The sequence below is a fragment of the Sander vitreus genome, chromosome 18 (genome assembly GCF_031162955.1).
Source record: "Sander vitreus isolate 19-12246 chromosome 18, sanVit1, whole genome shotgun sequence".
Classification (NCBI taxonomy): Eukaryota; Metazoa; Chordata; class Actinopteri; order Perciformes; family Percidae; genus Sander; species Sander vitreus.
The window spans coordinates 4,380,398-4,400,882 of record NC_135872.1 but is presented as its reverse complement, the minus strand read 5'-3'; the positions used below and the strand labels follow the sequence as shown (position 1 = coordinate 4,400,882).

General features: G+C 41.9%; 1 protein-coding gene across 2 annotated transcripts in view; it reads left to right on the top strand.

The window, feature by feature from the left end:
- Positions 1-20,485, top strand: part of galnt14 (UDP-N-acetyl-alpha-D-galactosamine:polypeptide N-acetylgalactosaminyltransferase 14 (GalNAc-T14)) — a 191,590-nt gene that overhangs the window by 119,971 nt on the left and 51,134 nt on the right. For both annotated transcript variants that reach the window (XM_078274174.1, XM_078274175.1), the window contains exons 4-5: positions 4,415-4,482; positions 10,226-10,291. In XM_078274174.1, the coding sequence (XP_078130300.1) occupies positions 4,415-4,482; positions 10,226-10,291 (134 nt within the window). The remainder of the gene's footprint in view (positions 1-4,414; positions 4,483-10,225; positions 10,292-20,485) is intronic.

Genomic DNA, 20,485 nt, shown 5'->3' with positions numbered 1-20,485 from the left:
AGATGTGCTGCGAAAGGCTTTCTGTCAGAGCAAGAAAGATTTAACATGCACTGACAAAAGAAGCAGTGTGTCATTTTTAAAAAGCTTAATCTGTGTTAAGGGATAATGCTCATTGGTACACATTTTTAAAATGTCTTGACTTTTAATAATCCCGAGTACTGTTTAAGAATAACAGCTGTCAGAGGTCTTGATAGACAAATTGGTTGGACAAAAGATGGCGGGATACGGATAAATGGAAAGAGCGGTGGACGCAGAGGTGGAGAGAAAGAATGATGAATTACTCCAGCAAGGTAGAGGATGGAAGAACTGGCTGTCAGCTAACCAATCAGGCATAGAGAGAGAGAGAGAAAGGGGAAGAGGGAGGGAGGGAACCGAGCTTAGGTACAAACAGAGAAATATGGAAAGGGAGCAAGCTTTTAGAGAGGATGAAAAAGAAAGAAAATTGTGCCGTGAGCAAACTCTAATACAGCATGAACAGTGGAAACTAATTTGACTCCTCACCTGTAAGGAATGGAGTTAGGAAAAAAACTGTTCTGCTGCTGATTTACAATAGTTGTTAAACAGAATACCACATACACATGAAGGAGAGAGTTGCAATGTGTTTTTACAGTAACCAACGGAGCAGAAGATATCTGGCTCACAACAGTTGAAAGCATCACTTCTCAGGTGTAAATAAATCCATAAATTCTGGGCAGCAGAGTGACAAGACAATCTGAAACCTGTAATAGAGGTTTTGTAGTTACGTCACGCGTTCGGCAAACACATCTGGTGCCTTCGTGGAGGGACCAGCGCTGAGTTGTCAAAGCACAAAGGTGAAATAAATGGTTTAACAACTGGAGCTGGAAAAAAGTTTCCAAAGCAGTTGTTCACCCAGCCTGAGCAAACTGTTAACTTTGGCTTTATTTGCGCAGTATTTAGCAATCTAGTTTAGCAAGAATGAGAGGAGCCAGTCCAAACCTCCAGTCTTTACCGAGCTCTTATCTGTTTTTCATCAACTTTAAATTAGCATTAGTTCATTAGTTCAACAGTAAACATCTTTTCATTCACGTATTTGAATGCACACTGTACTGAAGTATTGTTAAGAAAAGCTGGATGGAAACTGCAAATTTGGATAACATTTTCATCAATCGCGCAAAAAAAATGTCGATATTGGGATATTGAAACGCCTTTTTCGAATAAGTTGTGACGTAGCGAACTATTAACTCACGGGACTGATCAGCTGTTACGGTTGTTGGCATCTTTCTAGATATTCCCATAACCTGTCTTTGTCTCCGGAAATGTTGAAAGATGGCCAGTACATGTGGATTACAGCCATAGTCTTCAGCGCCAACTTCTGACCAAACTACACTGTAGCCGAGTTTATTCGAAGTGGGGTCCTTTTTAGCAACAATATAAGCAGGTACCACTGAGGTTACCACTTAAGATTAAAGAAAAGAATGCAGTAGTGATAAAACACGTTGTGGAATTAATCATCTTTTCATACAAAGCTCTCATTCCACAGTATGCCATGTTTCTCTTTCCTCATCTCTCTTATATACACCTCTGGTACACCTTGCCACGAAGTTACATACATCATTCATTCAAAATGACATTAAAACAAGTGCTCCTAACTTTAATCTCGTCCGACAGTTTGAACTCTTATATTATACTCATTATAAAACGTGCCACTGGAGTTCAGTCCACACCTGTTTCACATTTAGGAATCCTAATGCTATAGTTAGTGGGCTAATTGACTATCCATCCATCTGTCCGTTCTCTAAACTGCTTACCCTGTCTGGTGTGGGGCTGAATCCTGTCCCAGTGGGGTGCGCGACGGACAGGTCGCCAGCCTTAGCCAACACTGACAATACACAAAATCAATCAAACATATCAGTCATTCATTAAACAGAAGGACATTCTCCATGCCTGTTAAATTCTGTAGTTGTCCATTTGGTTGGTCCGAAAGGAGGGTGTGACATTACCTCTGTTGTTTTTGTTCTGGTTCTTGAAGAACTATGCATTTTGGCATCAGCTTTTATCACTTCTACCCAAATTGCACCGCTCTACTGTTAGTAGACACACTGAGCATGGGTGGCTCATGTGGGAATTGAACCCCTCACCCGGGCAGTTGTACAGCAGCACCCATTTAGCTTCACCTCTATCACTGCCAGAGAGTGCAGTTGCAACTCCCACAGGGGGGGCCCTCACACACGCAGCTCTAAAAATGCACGCTCTCAAGGCGCTTTGGATGAAAGCGCTCTCCAAATGGCAGCTTTCAAAAAAATCCCCCCCCCCCCCACACACACTTAAAATTGATATACGAGTGTTGGAAATGAGTGGCGCAGATACAGAGCTGCTATTCTGTGGCAGCCGACTGCAGTATTGTCAGCGGTGATAATATTTTCTGTGAGCTGTAGATAGCTTCTCCCTCAGCACGCCTGAGGGGAGGTTAAGCCTCATAGCTAGTGGCCTGTGAACCAGAGAATGGGAGCTTGTGTGTGTGTGTGTGTGTGTGTGTGTGTGTGTGTGTGTGAGACGGAGAGAGGGAGGCGGCAAGGTGGTGAAGGGAGGAGAGGAGGTGGATAGAGAAACAAAAAAGAAGGAAAATATTGTCCCCATCTATCCATGTCTGGCTGCCTCACTATAACACAGATACATCGATAACCAGACCAATTAGATGGATGGATAGATAGATAGATAGATAGATAGATAGATAGATTCAGTGGAGGATTTAATGTGATCTAATGAGATTAATTCACTATTGTCTTTCTACTTGATCACCTCATCTTTACATCTTTACCCCGTCCTCCATCTTGATTCCACCCTTCTTATTTGCTTTCACCACACCTCCCTTCTTCCCTCCATCTCATCCATCAATCCAGTTCATCCACCTCTCTCGATCAGCCCTCGACTCCACAGAGAGAGAGAGAGAGAGAGAGAGAGAGAGTTACAGTCAGGGTTATTTGTCTCCCTTACTAGGCTGCCATATCTATCTATCTCTCTCTCTCTCTCTCTCTCTCTCTCTCTCTCTCTCTCTCCTCCTTTAATATCCCTCACTCTTTCATCTCGCTCCACCTCCCCTCCCTTTCTCCCTCCCTCCCCAGTCATCCATCACTCCTCCTGATGGGGTCCGGTGCCTCAGAGACTCATAGTTTTGCTCCACACCTCCTCCTTCCTCCCACATTATCAGCTTCAACTCCTTCCATTCCCTGCTCCCTTGCTTCACTTTCACCTCTTTTGAATTCCATCTTTCGTCCTCCATATACTCTTCTTTCCCTTCTTTAATGTTCTTCTTTCCTGTAGATTGCCTCTGTTTTTCATCCCTTGCAGCTTCGTTCACTAATGCTCCTTGTTTTAGTTTTCGTACCAACCACCATTGACACCCTTTTCCCATTTCTTTGTTTTTTCCTCATTTTCTTTCTTGATTCCCTCCCCCCTTTCTTCTTTCTTTCTGTCTTCTCTTTTTCCATCACTACTTCCATCCGTTTCCCTTTAGCCTCTCTCTCTCTCTTCACGTCTTTCTTTTTTCCATTATCTCTTCTTCCATCCTCTATCCTCCATCCTTTCGTTTTTTTTATATCCTCCAACTATCCATGGCATTTTTTTTTTCTTCTTCTCTCCATTCTGCCTTCATTTTCTTATTCTCTCTCCACCTCTTACCACCTCCATCTATATTCTTCTTGCGTCCCTGTTTCCTTCGTCCCGCCTTCCTTCTTTTCCCTTTCCCCTTTATTCTGTTCTGCTTTATTTTTCATTTTTTATTTCTCCTTGCTTTTTCTTTCCTTCAGTCTTTCTTTTTTCTTCATATTTTCTTCAGTCGTTATTTCTATATCCCCTTCCTCCTCTCTTTCTTCCTTTTTCCCTTCTACAATCTTTCCCTCTCGCCATCTGTCTCTCTTTCCTTCATTCCTCCATCTCTCTTCATCCTATTTATTGGCTGCTCCCTCCTTTATCTATCTTTCTTCTGTTCTCCCTCCCTCCTTCCTTCCTTCCTCCTTCCCTTCCTTCCTCAGCCTTATCCTGAGGGGATGATGAACACAAGGTTATTGAATAGCAGAAATAATGAAATAAAACAGAGCAGAACACCCAGAACAAAACACGTTTTCTTATTTTCTTCCAGTAAAAGTTATGAATTGTTTATGTTTCAATTTTCCTCTTTAATGAAATAGTTTCTTAGAGGCAACACGGCATACATTTTCATAACAGAAATTTGGGCTGACATTTTCAATACATTGTTTCATATGGCGTGCAGTGCGTACATAATGAATTCATGAGCACCTGAGCGTGTGCGTGTGTGTGTGTGTGTGTGTTTGCGTGTGTGTGCGTGTAGGTTGGCATTTACTTCAGCTTTCTGTATTTTGCACATCCCTTTTTTTGTGACTGTATACTTGCGTTTATGCATATTTGAGACTGATATTTTCTTTTGTCTCTCCAGTGTTTTGAACAGAACTCCAGTTCATCTCATCCATGAGATCATTCTGGTGGACGACTTCAGCGATGACGGTGAGCTGCAGCTGGCCCCACACACATACACACACACACACACACACACACACACACACACACACACACACACACACACACACACACACACACACACACACACACACACACTCACACGTTCACACACGCTCACACACACACGCTCACACATTCCAGGTCAGAGGGAGAATGTGTCCACAGCAGCTGGGTCCACAGTTTCAGGATTACAATGAAGATGAAAAGAGACTTTATTCTGGGTCAAAGAGGAGACCGACGAGCTGCATATGAACAGCATGCAGCTGTGTCCGCTCGGTTGCCAGAGAGACACAAAGAAAGGTGAAAGGGACCAAACAAAGGGGAAAAAAAGTTAAGATTGAACTTTAACAATTTAGAGTCTTTAGACAGTCTTTGTTTTTCTAATTGTCAACAAATCACATAAAAAGACCAAAATCAACAACGAATTGTCAAATTGTCCTACTAACATTGTGTGTGTGTATCAAAGCCTGATGTATCTTCTTCCCTTTGTGCCATAAAAACACATCAGTAAGCCACACTGTTGCACTGGGTGACATGTTCCTTCATCACCATGAACACACACACTGTAGTTTATGTTGACTCAATCCCACACACACCGTCCTGCTGCCGCAAAAACTCACTAGAGCACCAAATGTGCAAACAGTTTGTAATGATTTTTATCTCACTTTTCAAAGAGGAGCAATCACAGAAATTGTTTTTTTCTTTACACTCTTGCTAGAAAATAAGTTCCCCTCCATATCTGCTGAGCTGACCTCGATATGATCAAAAAACAGTTTGTCTGCACTTTGATTTTTAGGGCCAGGTAGTACAGCAGTGATAAGAAAAACACAAACATGCAACAGAAAACTAGAAGTACAGTGAAACAGCAGCTTCAGGAGAAATGGAACCAAATACCTGATAAGTTTTGATTTGTGCCTGGAACTTTATCCAAGTTAATGTATCTGTATTTGGAGTTCCTCAAGTGTTTTTTCATCCTCCTCTGAGTAACTTTAAGTTATAGTTATGTTTGTTTTTCAAGGAAACAATAAAGAAGGCAACGGAAATGCCAGCGGTTTAGTTTGAAACCTCAACACAGAGAGAATCTTGTGAGTGGATCTATGACGTGTACAGTGGCTTTGTGTGAACTTGAACACACATTGTCAATAAATAGATTTTATTCATCTGCAATTTGTATTTTGGCGGTATGGCTCTGTTCTGGGGCCTCCCCGCACTTCCTCGTGCATACGTGGAAAGCATGAGGCAGGAAGAGCACACCTCCCTGCCCTTCCATGTGCACACATGGAAAGCCTTAAGCCGGGAGAGCAGCAGTGGCAGGATCCCTCTAGGGTACAGAACAGAGCAGCATCAATGACAGCAAACATGACATTGATTGAGTCAGACAACATGAATATATATATTTCAAAGGAGGAGCTGGGGTGGAGGTGGGTTGCAAGCACTAGCAGAGATGCAGCTGGGAAAAGCAATTTAAATAGAGCCCATTATTTGGAAATCCAATCATATGCTTAGGAGGGAATCAGCTGAGCCATCAGCTGGTATGCTGGCTTTGCTGACTGTCAGCTACGAGCTGAGATAATAGCCGAGCTTGACTCCGTGAATTTACGCTATGCTCCATTTAGTGTAACATATTAAGAAGGAAAGTCTCAAAGACACGGCTGCCTTGCCAAATATTTAAAAAAAAATTTTGAGCCTTAAAAAAATTCTGTAGTTGGTAAAATACAGCGAAACAGACATGAACTAGAAACTTCTGTCGCAGCACAGAGGGGGAAAAAACATCAACACCAATTATTCCAGTAAGGAAAACCCAACTTTGCAGAACATGCACTCTTGATACCGGGGGCTCAGTAGTAGCTGCTGACGAGTCTTTCCAACATCCTATTATCAAAGACACCTGCTGAGTCAACCTGACAGCCAATCAGGACAGATGGTGCCGCACACACACATACAGAAGTGAAAAATCCAAGTGATGAAGGTTAAATAGTGCTGGATTTAGACTGTGAAGAAAATGATCAAGAAGCAGCGGAGAGATGCAATCAGCAGTGGAGACTAATACATGCAAGTAAACAACCAAAGATAGAATATGTGCAAATGAGCAACAACAGGATACACAGTGTTAATGGTACTGTGTGTGTACTTGAAACATTCAATTCAATTCAATTTTATTTATAGTATCAAATCATAACAAAATTTATCTCAAGACACTTTACAGATAGAGTCGGTCTAGACCACACTCTATAATTTACAAAGACCCAACAATTCCAGTAATTCCCCCAAGAGCAAGCATTTAGTGAGACAGTGGCGAGACGTATTACGTATTACTTATTACGTCTCGCACACGCGCAGAACGTACGATCAAGTTGGCGTCGCTTCGGTGTGTTCCGAGGCACTTATTTGACCAACTCGGGGAGACTGATCAGTCCGACTGCCTTTTCTGCCGATGGTCGGCCGTCGGGTTGGTGTGTCAGCACCTTTAGGGAGAAACCTCGGACAGACCCAGGCTCTTGGTAGGCGGTGTCTGACGGTGCTGGTTGGGGATGTGATGAACAGTGGCAATAATAGTCACACTAAACGTAATGGAACTATGACTAGATGTCACCTTACAACTGAGTGTGAAGGCTGAGCCACAAAACCACAGAGAAAAAACTCTTCAAGCACTTCATTTCCTCCCACACAGTGTCATTTAATACAAATTATATCCTGCCTTTGGCTGCAATCCTAATTTCTTGCAGTGATTTATTTTTGGGATATTTGGTCTGGCATGCTAGCTTTCTTTCCCCATAAACATCCTGCTACACATTAATAGAATGTTTTCATCTCAAACTTTTTATTTTTTATTCCCAACTTGTATATATTTTAAATTATTTGTTCTTATATTCTATCCTATTATTATTTCATGTATATTATATCCTATATGTCATGTATGTTCTGTATGTGTGCTGTGTGTCTGATAATTTGCTGCTGCAACACTGGAATTTCCCATTTTTTTGGGATCAATAAAAATCTATCTATCTAGAAAGACTGTTGATCTCTAATATTAATATTGTTGCTATGCGGGACATTATGTTTTATATTTTGTACCCCCACAGTCCCAGCAGATGAGTTCAAATTGACATATCGACACCACATATGTTCCAAATCCTTGAAGAGATTTTTTACAATTATTATTATATATTGATATTGTCATACTAATTTTTTCAAGCTACAGCGATCTGGGAATTGTCAATAATTGTCAATATTCAGGCTGGGTCTCTTCAGGCTGGGTCTCTTTTTTTTTTTAGTAGGTTTGGTTTACATTTGTACTTTGTTGTACCACATTGAGTGAAGGAAGCAATTGCAGCCATGTATAAAAAGGCATTTTAGCCCATTGAACTCCTCTGGCTCCACCTACAGCCTGTAGTGAGATTTGCAAAAATCCACAGCTCCCTGTTCAGATGCACCAATCAGGGCCAGGGGGGGGTGTCTAACTGCTGTGTCAATCACTGCTCATGCACACGCATTCATTCTCCCTCATGGGGGGAGGGGCTTAGGAGACCGTTTTGGGCTTTAGCGGAAAGGGGGGAGGAAGTTGTCGATGTTCAAATTTTTGGCTAAGTCCTGGATCTTCACAATCCTACCTACAGCACCTTTAAATCAGCAGAACTGAGCACACTTTAATATCTGTTTATTTAACGCAATTAATATTGATATAATATTGATCAATGTTATCGCACGTCGCCCTCATATCGTGCAGCCCTAGTGCAACATTTGCCGCTCATTCTGTCTGCACTCAACAACGCTGAGCTCGGCATCCTCGCGGCTACGGTGCTGCCTGCTGTTGGAAACGTTCCATCTCTGCAGCCTCCTCCTGTTTTAGCATTAAGTTGTTTGTGAGTTTTGAATGTGTGTTCATGTTCAGAAATATCTGTTGCAGAGCCACCCCTCCAAACTAAAATACATATTGTTGCAATGTTAAAACCTTGATGTTCAGTTTCCTGACTGAACTGAGAAAATTGTAGTTTTTGAATCCGGTCAAAAACTTTCTTCTTTTTTGTGTGAAGAACTAGCCGTCATAATGGGTGAAACGATTTCTATCAGGGTCAAAGTGTTTCTCTTTTTTCACAAAGAGCACCCAGTTTCCCCCTTGAAAGGAGAAGTTCAGTGGAGAGGAGAGCGACCAGGCGTCCCGTCTGGGTCAAAGGGCTGTGATGGAGGTTTTCAGTCATTCAGGACCACTAAACTTTGTTTTCCAAAACCTTTTTTTTTTAATTAGTTCTTTTCATATCACAATAGTAGAGAAAGTAGTAGCAGCAGTAGTCACAGTCCTAAAGGATACTTGCACTTGTGTGAAGTAAGTCATTTCAAAATGAATAGTAAAATATGACTTCGTTGTTTTATTAAAAACATGGTTTCTCCTTTGTGTTAAGGAATATCCTGGAGCTCTGAAAACATAAGAAAACTGATCACATCACCATATAATGATAAGCCCAATGACAACACGATATAACAATGTTTTATCATATGTGTAATTTGATATAATATCACAGTTACTCAGGGATTGAGAGCTGAAACGATTAGCCAATTAATCGATTAGAAAATGGATCAGCAACTCTTTTCATAATAGGTTAAAGGTGCAGTAGGTAAGACTTATAAAACTAACTTTCTGTCATATTTGCTGAAACTGACCCTATGTTCCAGTAGAACTACATGAAGCAGGTCATTTAAAAAAAAACTCCTGCTCCTCTGGCTCCACCTACAGCCTGTAGTGCAAAAATCCACCGCTCCCTGTTCAGATGCACCAATCAGGGCCAGGGGGGGGGTCTAACTGCGTGTCAATCACTGCTCATGCACACGCATTCATTCTCCTTTGTGGGGGGAGGGGCTTAGGAGACCGTTTTGGGCTTTAGCAGAAAGGGGGGAGGAACTGAGAAGTTGTTGATGTTCAAATGTTTTGGCTATGGCTAATATCTGGCTTCACCTTCTCAAATATGAGGATTAATTGCTTTTCTGTCTTTTGATTTTTGACTGTTGTTTGGACAAACATTCAACCTAATAATGTCCCCGTGCTCTCAGATATTGACGGGTCATTTTCACTATTTTCTGACATTTACGGACCCAAACGATAAACAAATAATAATAAAGAAAATAAATATGAAGATGACCCTAATCTTGGAAATACACTGCAATTTATTTATCACTTGTTACTTCTCAGTTATTAGTAGTTTTCCAGTGTTCTCATCATTACCTCACTATTTTGAGCTTCTAAATCATGATGTGCAATTTTCTGAAATAATGTATTTGCAGTGAATCTAATTTTGCAAGACAGGCAATATTTTCCAAAGCCATTGTTGTTCCAAAACAAGTGTTAAATATTAATTTCACTTCTGTAAATGACTCAGAGAGCGCAGCTCTTCTGTTCTCCCTTTTTCTCTTTTCATTTTGACACTTTTCTCCAGAGTATGTTTTAACATGTATTACCGCAGACAGTTATATTTCAAATAATTTATTAATTCAACTCTTAAAATTCAGCAGGGAGCACATAGACGGCTGAACATCGACTAACCAAATGTCTGAGTTGTCAAACTGAAAGCTTTGAATTGTCGTCCTGCTGCTGCAGACCTTTTCAGCGAGCTGCTAATTTCCCTCCAGCATCAAGAAATTATCAAGATATATTACACAGCACACAATATTCTACTCCGTTCTATTATATTATTGTTCTGTTCATTGGAATAATTGTGTTGTTGTTTTTTTTCAGACAGTGACTGCCAACTTCTCATCAAACTGCCCAAAGTCAAATGCTTTCGCAACAACAAGAGAGAAGGTATGGCAAAAACAACTGTGTGTGTGTGTGTGTGTGTGTGTGTGTGTGTGTGTGTGAGAATTGACATTAGCATTTTAAACATGTTTGTGTGCGTATATATTTTCATTTTTAATTATCCACACTGCTGTTGTATGTGTGTGTCTGTGCATTAAACTGTCCTTCCCCGAAAAACACTCCCAGGCATCGTTTGTACAAGCAGCAATTACGACCTATATTTACGTTTACAGGGGCGGCGCCCACTAGTGGCTGTAGTAATTATGATGTAGCAAAGCAGGAAGGAAGTAAGGTGACAAATTGTAAGGTGACATGACTTTCACCCGGGAGAACGAGGTTCAAGTTCTGTTTGAAAATAAAAGTAAACAGCCAGGTTTTTTTTAAACTTAACGAACGTCCCGTTGAGTGAAGTGAAGTAACGTCTGATTTTAACCCAAACCACAATCTTTTTCTAAACTTAACTAAGTAGTTTTGGTGCCTAAACCTAACCAAACTGTGACCATTTAACAATGTTAAAGATGTGTTTAAAATCGCAACAGGCGTTTTCTGGTTTAGATGTGAGGTTGTATTTCCACCACCGCTAGGGGCGCTAATTTATGAAACACTCCTGTAGGTCATTTTAGAGGGTAGGGAAAAATGGCACATACCGTGACATGGTTTGGAGGACTTGTTGCTCTGTATACATTTGTCACCAGTAGACTGTGTGCGTGTGGGTAGAACATATTTCAGTGCATGTGCATGTATACATAATAAAATCGGGTTGGCCTTTTTCATCCATTTGACTGAACATGCCCATATGTAAACACACTCACAGACAGATTGACATAAAGACAGACAGTGAGTGGAAGTGGAATTGATGCATTCATCTTTGGCTACATATAGAGCTGCAGAACTGAAATGACCTGAAGTGAATTTAAATGACAGGAGCTGCTACTGAAATAGAGCCGAGAGTGGCAGAGAGAGAGACGCAGACTGTCATAAAAGAAATGTTCCTGAAGAGAAAACGTCTTTCAAGAGCTGAAACCAAATATATCACAAATTCAAAAGCTAGACCACGACCTAAAATGGGACCCTTTACTTTAAAATGCCAGAAGCAGCAAAAATACGCAAATGACAACCAGTGAGAGTTAATGCCTCAATCACACTAAATGTGGATGTTGTTCCTCATTTTAGTTTTTAATACAGTCGTGCATCATGACATTTGTCTATATAATCCATGTGGAGCAGCCTCCATGCTCTTAAATATAGAATACAAATGAATGCAATATGCAAATTAACATGACAGCTTGACAATGTGATGGGGTCAAGAACATTTTGGGAAGTAAATGCTGTAGGGGCCAGTGAAAGGTTCCTGATTCTGGATGTATGTACATGTACATTTTATGCTCAGGACTTTATTTAAAACAGGCAGGTAAATGATATTAGTCCATTAACCTTTTACCACCCAATGTTCCACCAGTGTATATATATGTCTCTGACTGGACAGAGTCTACAGCTTTCAAATGCTGGACAAAATGAATCAAAGATGTGTTGAGAAAATTAGTTCCATTTATTGAAAGCTTACAAGCCTTTGAAAAGTAAATAAAGTGCAGTATTGCAATTAACAATGGAGAGTTAAAAAGTGCAGCAAGTGGCCTGTTCTGAACAGTTTCTTTGACAGCTTTTTTAGCTTGACACTGAACATATGAGGTAGCCAGTCTAGGCACCAGGTAAGTAAACATAGTACCATGGCTTCTCCTCAGAACACACCGAAGAAACGCCGACTTGAGCGTACGCTCTGCGCGTGCGCGAAAGGTAGTACGTCTCCATAGCAGCAGACGGCGCTGCTCTGTATTGTTTCCATTAACAGTCTGATTGTTTCCCAGGAAATGAAAACCGGCAGCTGATTGGACAAACGCGTCACGTCGTTCTTTTTTCTCTGGAAATTCACAGCCAGACTGTCATGGCGGCTCGTTCAGAATACGATCTCATATCGTACTAAAATAGTTCACCGAAACGTTTTTCTGAAAACATTTTAAGAGAGGAATAGGCCGTGCAGTTGCTGAATCTGTCTTCATTTCAGATCGACAAAGGTTAGTTTAAAAAAATTTCGTCAGATTTTTAGAGGCTCATCCGCTCGCCATTTCCGGATGAGTCCCGACTGCCCTGCAACGCGAACGGGGGTAAACACGGGGGAGTTTGAATGGGACTTATGTATCGATACTCGCAGCTTAAAAATCAATACTTTCTTGAGAAAAAAAATATTGATTTACATCGCCGAATCGATGAAATTGCTCAGCCTTAATACATAGAACCTCAAAGTCCCATTGACACCTCTTTCCTATGCAAATCTCACAATTTGAAACAAAGCTAACAGTTGACGTCAACTCGGTGGCTGTACCTTAATTGGCTCTGGTCTGTACCTTTGTCACGCCCCAAAATGTACATCCAGACCACTGGTCTGAGACCAGCTGGTGTTTTGAATGTATGTCAAGCAGATCTCACACAAGAGCTTAGCTGCGAGCTGCGCCGTGTACTTTAGAAAGAAGAAAGTTTGGAAGTTTTTCAAGGATATTGAATATGAACCACGGTCGTAAATGCAGTGTTCCAGGGTGTAGAACGGAATACTGGCCCAGAGAAAAGTGTTTAGAACGAGTAGATATCAGACAATGGAGCGGGACTTGTGGATCTAACGCAGCGGCGCAGAGGACGTGCCTGTGGGCTTCACTCTCCGCTAAATGTCCCCGCGCTGAGACACTGAACTAGCTACAGGGTGAGTTGTGATTCCTTGTCTGGAAGTGGAGCTTTTTTATGTAAAGGGTAATGTTACACCGACACTAGTTGTAATGAAAGTGTCTTTGCATTGGTGTGTGTGTGCGTGACACACTGGAGGATGACTAAACTGTAACTAAACTGTGTCTCTGGTGCTTTGTACAGTAACATTAGTTGATGAGTTTATGTGTCGGAGCAGAAATTAAGTTGCTCCGGCGGTGCTGGGCTTGTCTGTACGGGCTTTGGCCTCAGCGGTCGGGCATGTCTGTACCTTTGGAAGTCTATCGGTAACGTTATGTGTGTGTGTGTGTGTGTGTGTGTGTGTGTGTGTTGTAGAGCAGACAGTGTGTGGGTTTGTTTGATAACAGAGCTCTGCTGAAACTGACAGCAGTGTCTGAAATATGAGACCTCTGCTGTCTCGTCTCCACTGTGTGTGTGTGTGTGTGTGTGTGTGTGTGTGTTAGAGTGCGGATCGCGCTGCATTTTTCTGTCTGAGCCCGATCCGCGTCCAACAGAGCAGTAAAGGCCGTTTCACATTGTACGCGGCATGCGCTGCACTCGCCGCTAGGTTGTCCTATTCCCAACTATATTTGTTGTGCTCGCCGCCGTGCTCAGCGCAAATTTACGTCATACATGCGCCAATATTTGAATGCACGTCACGTCTGCGTCCAGTGTTTACATCAGACGTGCAGTAAATGCGACATTGTGGAGTAGTGATTTGGTGGTCTGTCTTTGAAACAAAAGAAAGCCTTGGCACTTGCCCTGGTTGTGAGGAGAAGACGGAGGAAGGCAGCAGGAAGAAGGGTGTGGGTGCACGAGACCCTCAGGGCCAGAGAGCAGTTGGGGGAATTCCGGCTGGTGAAGGAGCTCCGCTTTCACTGTGACCGGTTCCAGGGGTACTTTCGGCTCAACAGGGAGCAATTTAACAGTCTGCTGACGAGAGTCGGGCCTACGATTTCCCGGATGCGAACAACATTCCGAAAGCCCATTTCTACAACGGAGCGTCTGGCTATTTGTCTCTCCCTGACGTGTGGCTCCAGACAAGACAGTATGGAAAAGTTCTTCCAAGTCTGCCCCTGCACCACTTTTTTGTCTCCTCTCCTTTATGTACCTGTCCCTTAGGTTCTTCCACCTTTTCTTACACTCCTCCTCTAAATAGATGAAGACGTGTGGATTATTTTCATTTCTAAATAAAATGTTGCATTTCAACACTGTGTCATTGCATACACTTAAGTAAGAGGTCTGCAGTCATTGCAGTTGGGTATAATACAGCTAAGATATGAGCCTACATTCGTACATGCATCATTCATTCTCTGGAAAACACTTTGTTTAATGCATATGTGCAATTAATTCCTCCAAAACTGGAGCTTACACATTTGGAAATGGGTAGTTATTCTGTGTAAAGGCCATATACCTACCTATATACCTAAATCTGAACTTCAATGAAAATGAACATGACTTGTCAATTAGTCCAAACATATTTTACATCATATAAACATACAAATACAATATTATTATTGTGTAATAACAACCGAGTGTAAATTGTAATTTCCCCATTGGGGATCAATAAAGAGTATAAATTATAATTTTTTTTTATTTTATTTTTTTATAAAAAATACAAATATATCCTACAAATACCTGTATGGAGCTGTATAATCAACAGGCTACAGTTCTTTTCAATTGCTTTGGCGCATTTCTCAGATCAGAGATGACAATAATGTGTCACATAGGGAATAGTGCTCCCTTTCATGTGCATTGTTCATTAGACTATACTTACAGAGTGAAATGGTAAATATGGACAACACAAAGCAGTTTCACTATCTTGGTATAAACAATGGCATAAGGACTTGTCAGTTTGATTCATTGGTATAAATACTTGCTTTGGACTCAAACAAAAGATTTCCAGCAAGATACACGATTTTTCAGGTCAGTCCCTATGCGGTGCAGTTTACACCAATTGTTTTAAGAAATGCACTCACTGTTGTGCAAATGCAATTATGATTTGACAAATGCACCAAAGTAACTGAGAAAAAATGTAACATAGGATTGTATTTCAGTGGAGACATATATGTTGATTTCACATAGCTAAAACAAACCTGAATGATTTAAATTAAGAGGCTACAATAATCTACACAGCTGGCATGCCTATTATGGTGAAATACGCTTCCACCGCATAGTTTTGCGTCCGAGGTCTCTGTACGACCTCAAACTTGTGTCGTAGCCTATACAGCTCTGGGAGATCGCTGACGGCCAAAATCAATCTCTCGTCCATGTTCCGTTTGTGGAACCACGTGTATTCTGTGTTTTTGTTGTTTTTTTCAGACACTTTAAAAATGCCGCTTGCGCTGCGCTTTGCTCAGCGCAGCAGCAGACCAGTTCTTGCACGCGCAAGCCATTGACAATAATGGGTTTCATAGCGCAGCGCTGCCGTTTGCGCGTACAATGTGAAACGGCCCTAACCAAGCCCGGCCCGAGCCCGACAGGCATTAAGATATTTATGTCCGAGCCCGACCGGAGCCCGACAGTTAAAATCTCATTTTTTTTCTCATACTAATGACACATGTACGTTTGTAGGAAGGCATTCGGAAATGTCAACAGATGAGCGCATCAGCCCACACTGGGCAACAAGCGCACGTTAATACAGGCGCGCACCTACATAATAAGCTTTTTTCTATTTAAAATGTTCAATGCTTGTTCAATGTTCAATCACTTCTAAATATCTGTCCGAACCCTGCCGGCCCGAACCTAGCATCCATCCTCTAGTGTGTGTGTGTGTGTGTGTGTGTGTGTGTGTGTGTGTGTGTGTGTGTGTGTGTGTGCATGTGCGTGTGCGTGTGTGCGTGCGTGCGTGCTTGCGTGCGTGCGACACACTGGAGGATGACTAAACTGTAACTAAACTGTGTCTTTTTTCACAGAAGCGACTAGCGACAAATCTGGCGACTTTCTGTAGAAAAGACGCCAGTATTGTCGAGCACGTGAGGTATTTCTCTCCTTTGGCCTGCCAAAACAGTCTCTCTCTTCTGTCCTGTGACAGAGGAGCAGAGGAGCCAGCACTGTATGCTGAGAGGAGCAGCCCCTCCCCTCTCTCCTCCATGTGCAGCAGCACTGTGTCGTTGTAAACCAACCAATCAGCACGCAGCTCATCTAAATATTCATGAGCATACCATATAAGGGAGAAAACCTCTTGTTTCATTCAAGGGCTATTTCACAGGGTTGCATTAGGGAGCATAGAACAGCACCCAGGCCATTTTCAGCCCAACCAATGTTACATACCCTATTAGGAGACCTTAAGGAACAGTGTGAAATACCCTATATAATCATTCTATCACCCCTTTAAACCCCCCAACAAAGCACAAGTAGACTTTATATTTCGCGATTACTGTTTTCCGTCAGATTGTTTATAGATTTCGACGTTTCCGACCGCATTTGAAGGCAGCTTATTTCACAGGAGAAAGAGAAAGAAAACAGAAGAGCAAGACATAGCGAGTGGTTTGTTGTTGCAGGAAACATTCAGCTATTGCACAAACTCCCAGGCAGTGCTTGTGTTTCGTTTTTTTTACCCTCATAGTGTTTAAAAAATTTCTTGTGGCAGCGATAGAGGCAGTGATGTTTTCCTGTTTACTGTACGGGATTCTTACACCACCTCAAACCATAGCTCCAAACAGCTCGAGTCCAAGTCACCAAGTCTCAAGTCCACATCTCTGTGCTTTAGAGACTTTCCTAAGTAATGATAGAGAAGACTCGGAGATGAGAAAACTTTTTGCTTTTTTTTTGTAGTCATTTTCAAAAATAATGCCCTGTCATAACTATAATACAGGTATAGAGCACTATATGACTGAAAGGGTTAAAAACATGGTGTCCCCCTACCTTCAAAGCAGCCTGGCAACCCAACAATGAAATAAATCTATGTCCAAATTCAACAGAATGGTCTGGGTGGGTGATTTTCATTTAGCCAGACCATCCCCAAAAGTGAGTGTTATGCCGTGTTCGGTCTGCACAATTCTTTTTTCTGTTACAATGGTCAAGTGTCAGATTAGGCGATTATGGAGTGGAAAAATCTTGCCGTGACTCGGCTGAGAGACGTGACGGACTACACGTTGGTCCACAGCCAATCAAACCTCCCTGTCTTTTACAACACGCGTGATGTCATCGGGAAGGAGGTGCTAGGGACCGACTCCGTCATTGAATACAATCGTGGAACGTGCAACTTCTTGGGTATTATCCCTAACATATACAACATGTAAATAGCAAGAAGTCCTAGCAACCACTTTGTGGAGGCTGATAGGGAACCAAATAAAGAATGAAATAATAAGACAGATCAGATCATAAAGACACTATCAAAAACCAATTGCAAAAAACAAAACAGATAAAGTCCATCTGATGACTTTGTGTTATGATTAAAAAATGAATTTTGCCCCTGCCTGAAGCAGCATCTGGTTGTAATCTCCACTTCTGCACAACAACTGCATGGCCCTTTTTTCCCCATCATGTTTGACATGGATATAAAGAACATGAAACCCCACTGGTACGCTCCTTTTAAAAAGCTCTCCTTCTGAAACACATCTGAGAATATGCATCACAGTGTTACAAATGTTCTGACAGCGCTGTAATTACAGGAGCCATTCATACAAGGGAACATTCACTATGCACCCTATCGATAGTCTTAAATCCCATAGAAGCACAGAAGTTTAAACCCATTTGACCTAATAAATTTGCCTTTCAAAGTTCAAAGCTTGTGAATATGGTCTAAAGTAGGACTGGGAACACACCCATACTTAAACCTTCACAATAACCCTTCCATTTGAGCGTCATTTTCTCTGGATGGTGCAGATTTCAGGTCCAGATTACCATTTCACTCCTAACTCACTTCGGCACAGTTTTCCTGCAAAGAGACAGACAAAGACATTTTCAGACATCTCATTGCTGTTATTTTGGTGCGACCCGAGTTCAAATAGCACTGTTCTCACTGTGACAAACTGAAGCAGAAAACACTCGGAAACCACTGCTAACGTGCTTGTTGTTGGCTCGGTAGGAGCTTTTCCATTTGAACTCAGATTACTGCACAGAAACACTTCAACATAAGATGAGTCTTGCTTCACTGATATCTCTCTTTTATTTCTTTCTCGCTGAGTATCTTACACTTCTTTCTCATATGTGATCTTTCTCTCTAGTTCCCTTTTTTCCCTTGTATTTTATAATTGTTCCCTTGCTCTCTAACTCACCTCGCCATTTGCCTCTCTCTCTCTTTAACAACAGGAACACTTGTCCTACATGCTGTCACTGAAGGATTTCATTATAGCACAGTCATGCTGATCACACACTGGCAAACACACACACACACACACACACACACACACACGCAGGGTTCATCAGTTCGGCTAGTTAATAGTGTATTGCTTCAGGCCTTCTGACTTTATTGTCTTTTTAATGCCCATAAAAACTCACCATGCTGATACTATAAGTCTTCTCTGACACACACGCACAAAAAAGCACAAGTAAGAACTTACTTGCTGTACTGTAATGCTGAACCGTCATAGGCACATTGCATTCCCTAACATTAGCCAAAACCTAATCTAAAGGCAGACTGCTTTATCTGTGCAAATTTGAAGGCTGGAGTGATTTTGTAGTCCATATTTATTTGCCGCAAACAGCCAGTGCACCAACTGTACAAATGCCCTCAGTATAATCAAAGAATTTCTAATAAGGGAAGAAGTTCCACTCTCTCGTTACTTCCGGCTTCTGAACTGGTTGCAGTTCCACCAGAGTTCCATATAGGGGGCGCTCACAGGCCAGTGCAGAATAGATGGGACTCTATGGAGCTATACCCCTCAAAATCCACTTTTCTCAGGATATCATTTTTTGTCTAGTAATTTGAATGTTGCATTCGAAAGGGGCGGCTAAGAAAATACACACTGCTGGGTGTTAGATTTTTTTAAAGTGGCTTTTTTGTTCTAAAAAGCCTTTTAAAATGTCAATGACGTCATACACATATACGGCCAGAGATACTGCTTCACGGCAAGCTCTGAGTCACTTCCTTTGTTCTCTCGAAGCATCGACAACACAGCTGACAGGTTAGACTCTCCCTGTTAATACAACACAGCTGACAGGTTAGACTCTCCCTGTTAATACAACACAGCTGACAGGTTAGGCTCTCCCTGTTAATACAACACAGCTGACAGGTTAGACTCTCCCTGTTAATACAACACAGCTGACAGGTTAGACTCTCCCTGTTAATACAACACAGCTGACAGGTTAGTCTCTCCCTGTTAATACAACACAGCTGACAGGTTAGTCTCTCCCTGTTAATACAACACAGCTGACAGGTTAGGCTCTCCCTGTTAATACAACACAGCTGACAGGTTAGTCTCTCCCTGTTAATACAACACAGCTGACAGGTTAGACTCTCCCTGTTAATACAACACAGCTGACAGGTTAGACTCTCCCTGTTAATACAACACAGCTGACAGGTTAGGCTCTCCCTGTTAATACAACACAGCTGACAGGTTAGTCTCTCCCTGTTAATACAACACAGCTGACAGGTTAGACTCTCCCTGTTAATACAACACAGCTGACAGGTTAGACTCTCCCTGTTAATACAACACAGCTGACAGGTTAGACTCTCCCTGTTAATACAACACAGCTGACAGGTTAGTCTCTCCCTGTTAATACAACACAGCTGACAGGTTAGACTCTCCCTGTTAATACAACACAGCTGACAGATTAGGCTCTCCCTGTTAATACACGTGCTAGAAAGAGGTTTGCTAATGTTTTAAAGACCACGCCGAAATATTCACTCTGACATTCTGGTTCTGCTTTGGATGCCGTCAAGCGGGATCTCCGATCGTAATCAGTCCTTCAGAAAAGACCAATCAGCATTCATTAGCAGAATGCTAGCGTGTTATGGGCAACAACGACTAAACCTGTAAGATATCAAAAGGACATAAGTACTCGTTCATTCAACTTTTGACCTATAATCCATGTTGAACTTGCAAAAACTACAATCAAATCTGAGATTTCTCAACGACAATCAGGCGAAAAAGACAAATGTAGCCGTCTAGCTCCATAGAGTCCCATTCATTTAGCCGTCTAGCTCCATAGAGTCCCATTCATTTAGCCGTCTAGCTCCATAGAGTCCCATTCATTTAGCACTGGACCGCGATCACCCCCAGTGGAACTCTGGTGGAACTGCAACCAAATTCGGTACAATGGGGCTGAATAGGGAGTGGAACGGCTTTCCGTAGACGGGCTTTGGTATAATGCAGTGACTGTGTGTGTTTGTGTTGCATGAGCGTGTTTATGTGTGTGTATATGACAGCTCAGACTCTGATTGGTTGATGTCAAAACTTACTGGAAACTTATATTTTGACCCTTATATTTTGCTTCTTGTCTTCTTGTACATTTACAGTGGGGCAAAAAAGTATTTAGTCAGCCACCAATTGTGCAAGTTCT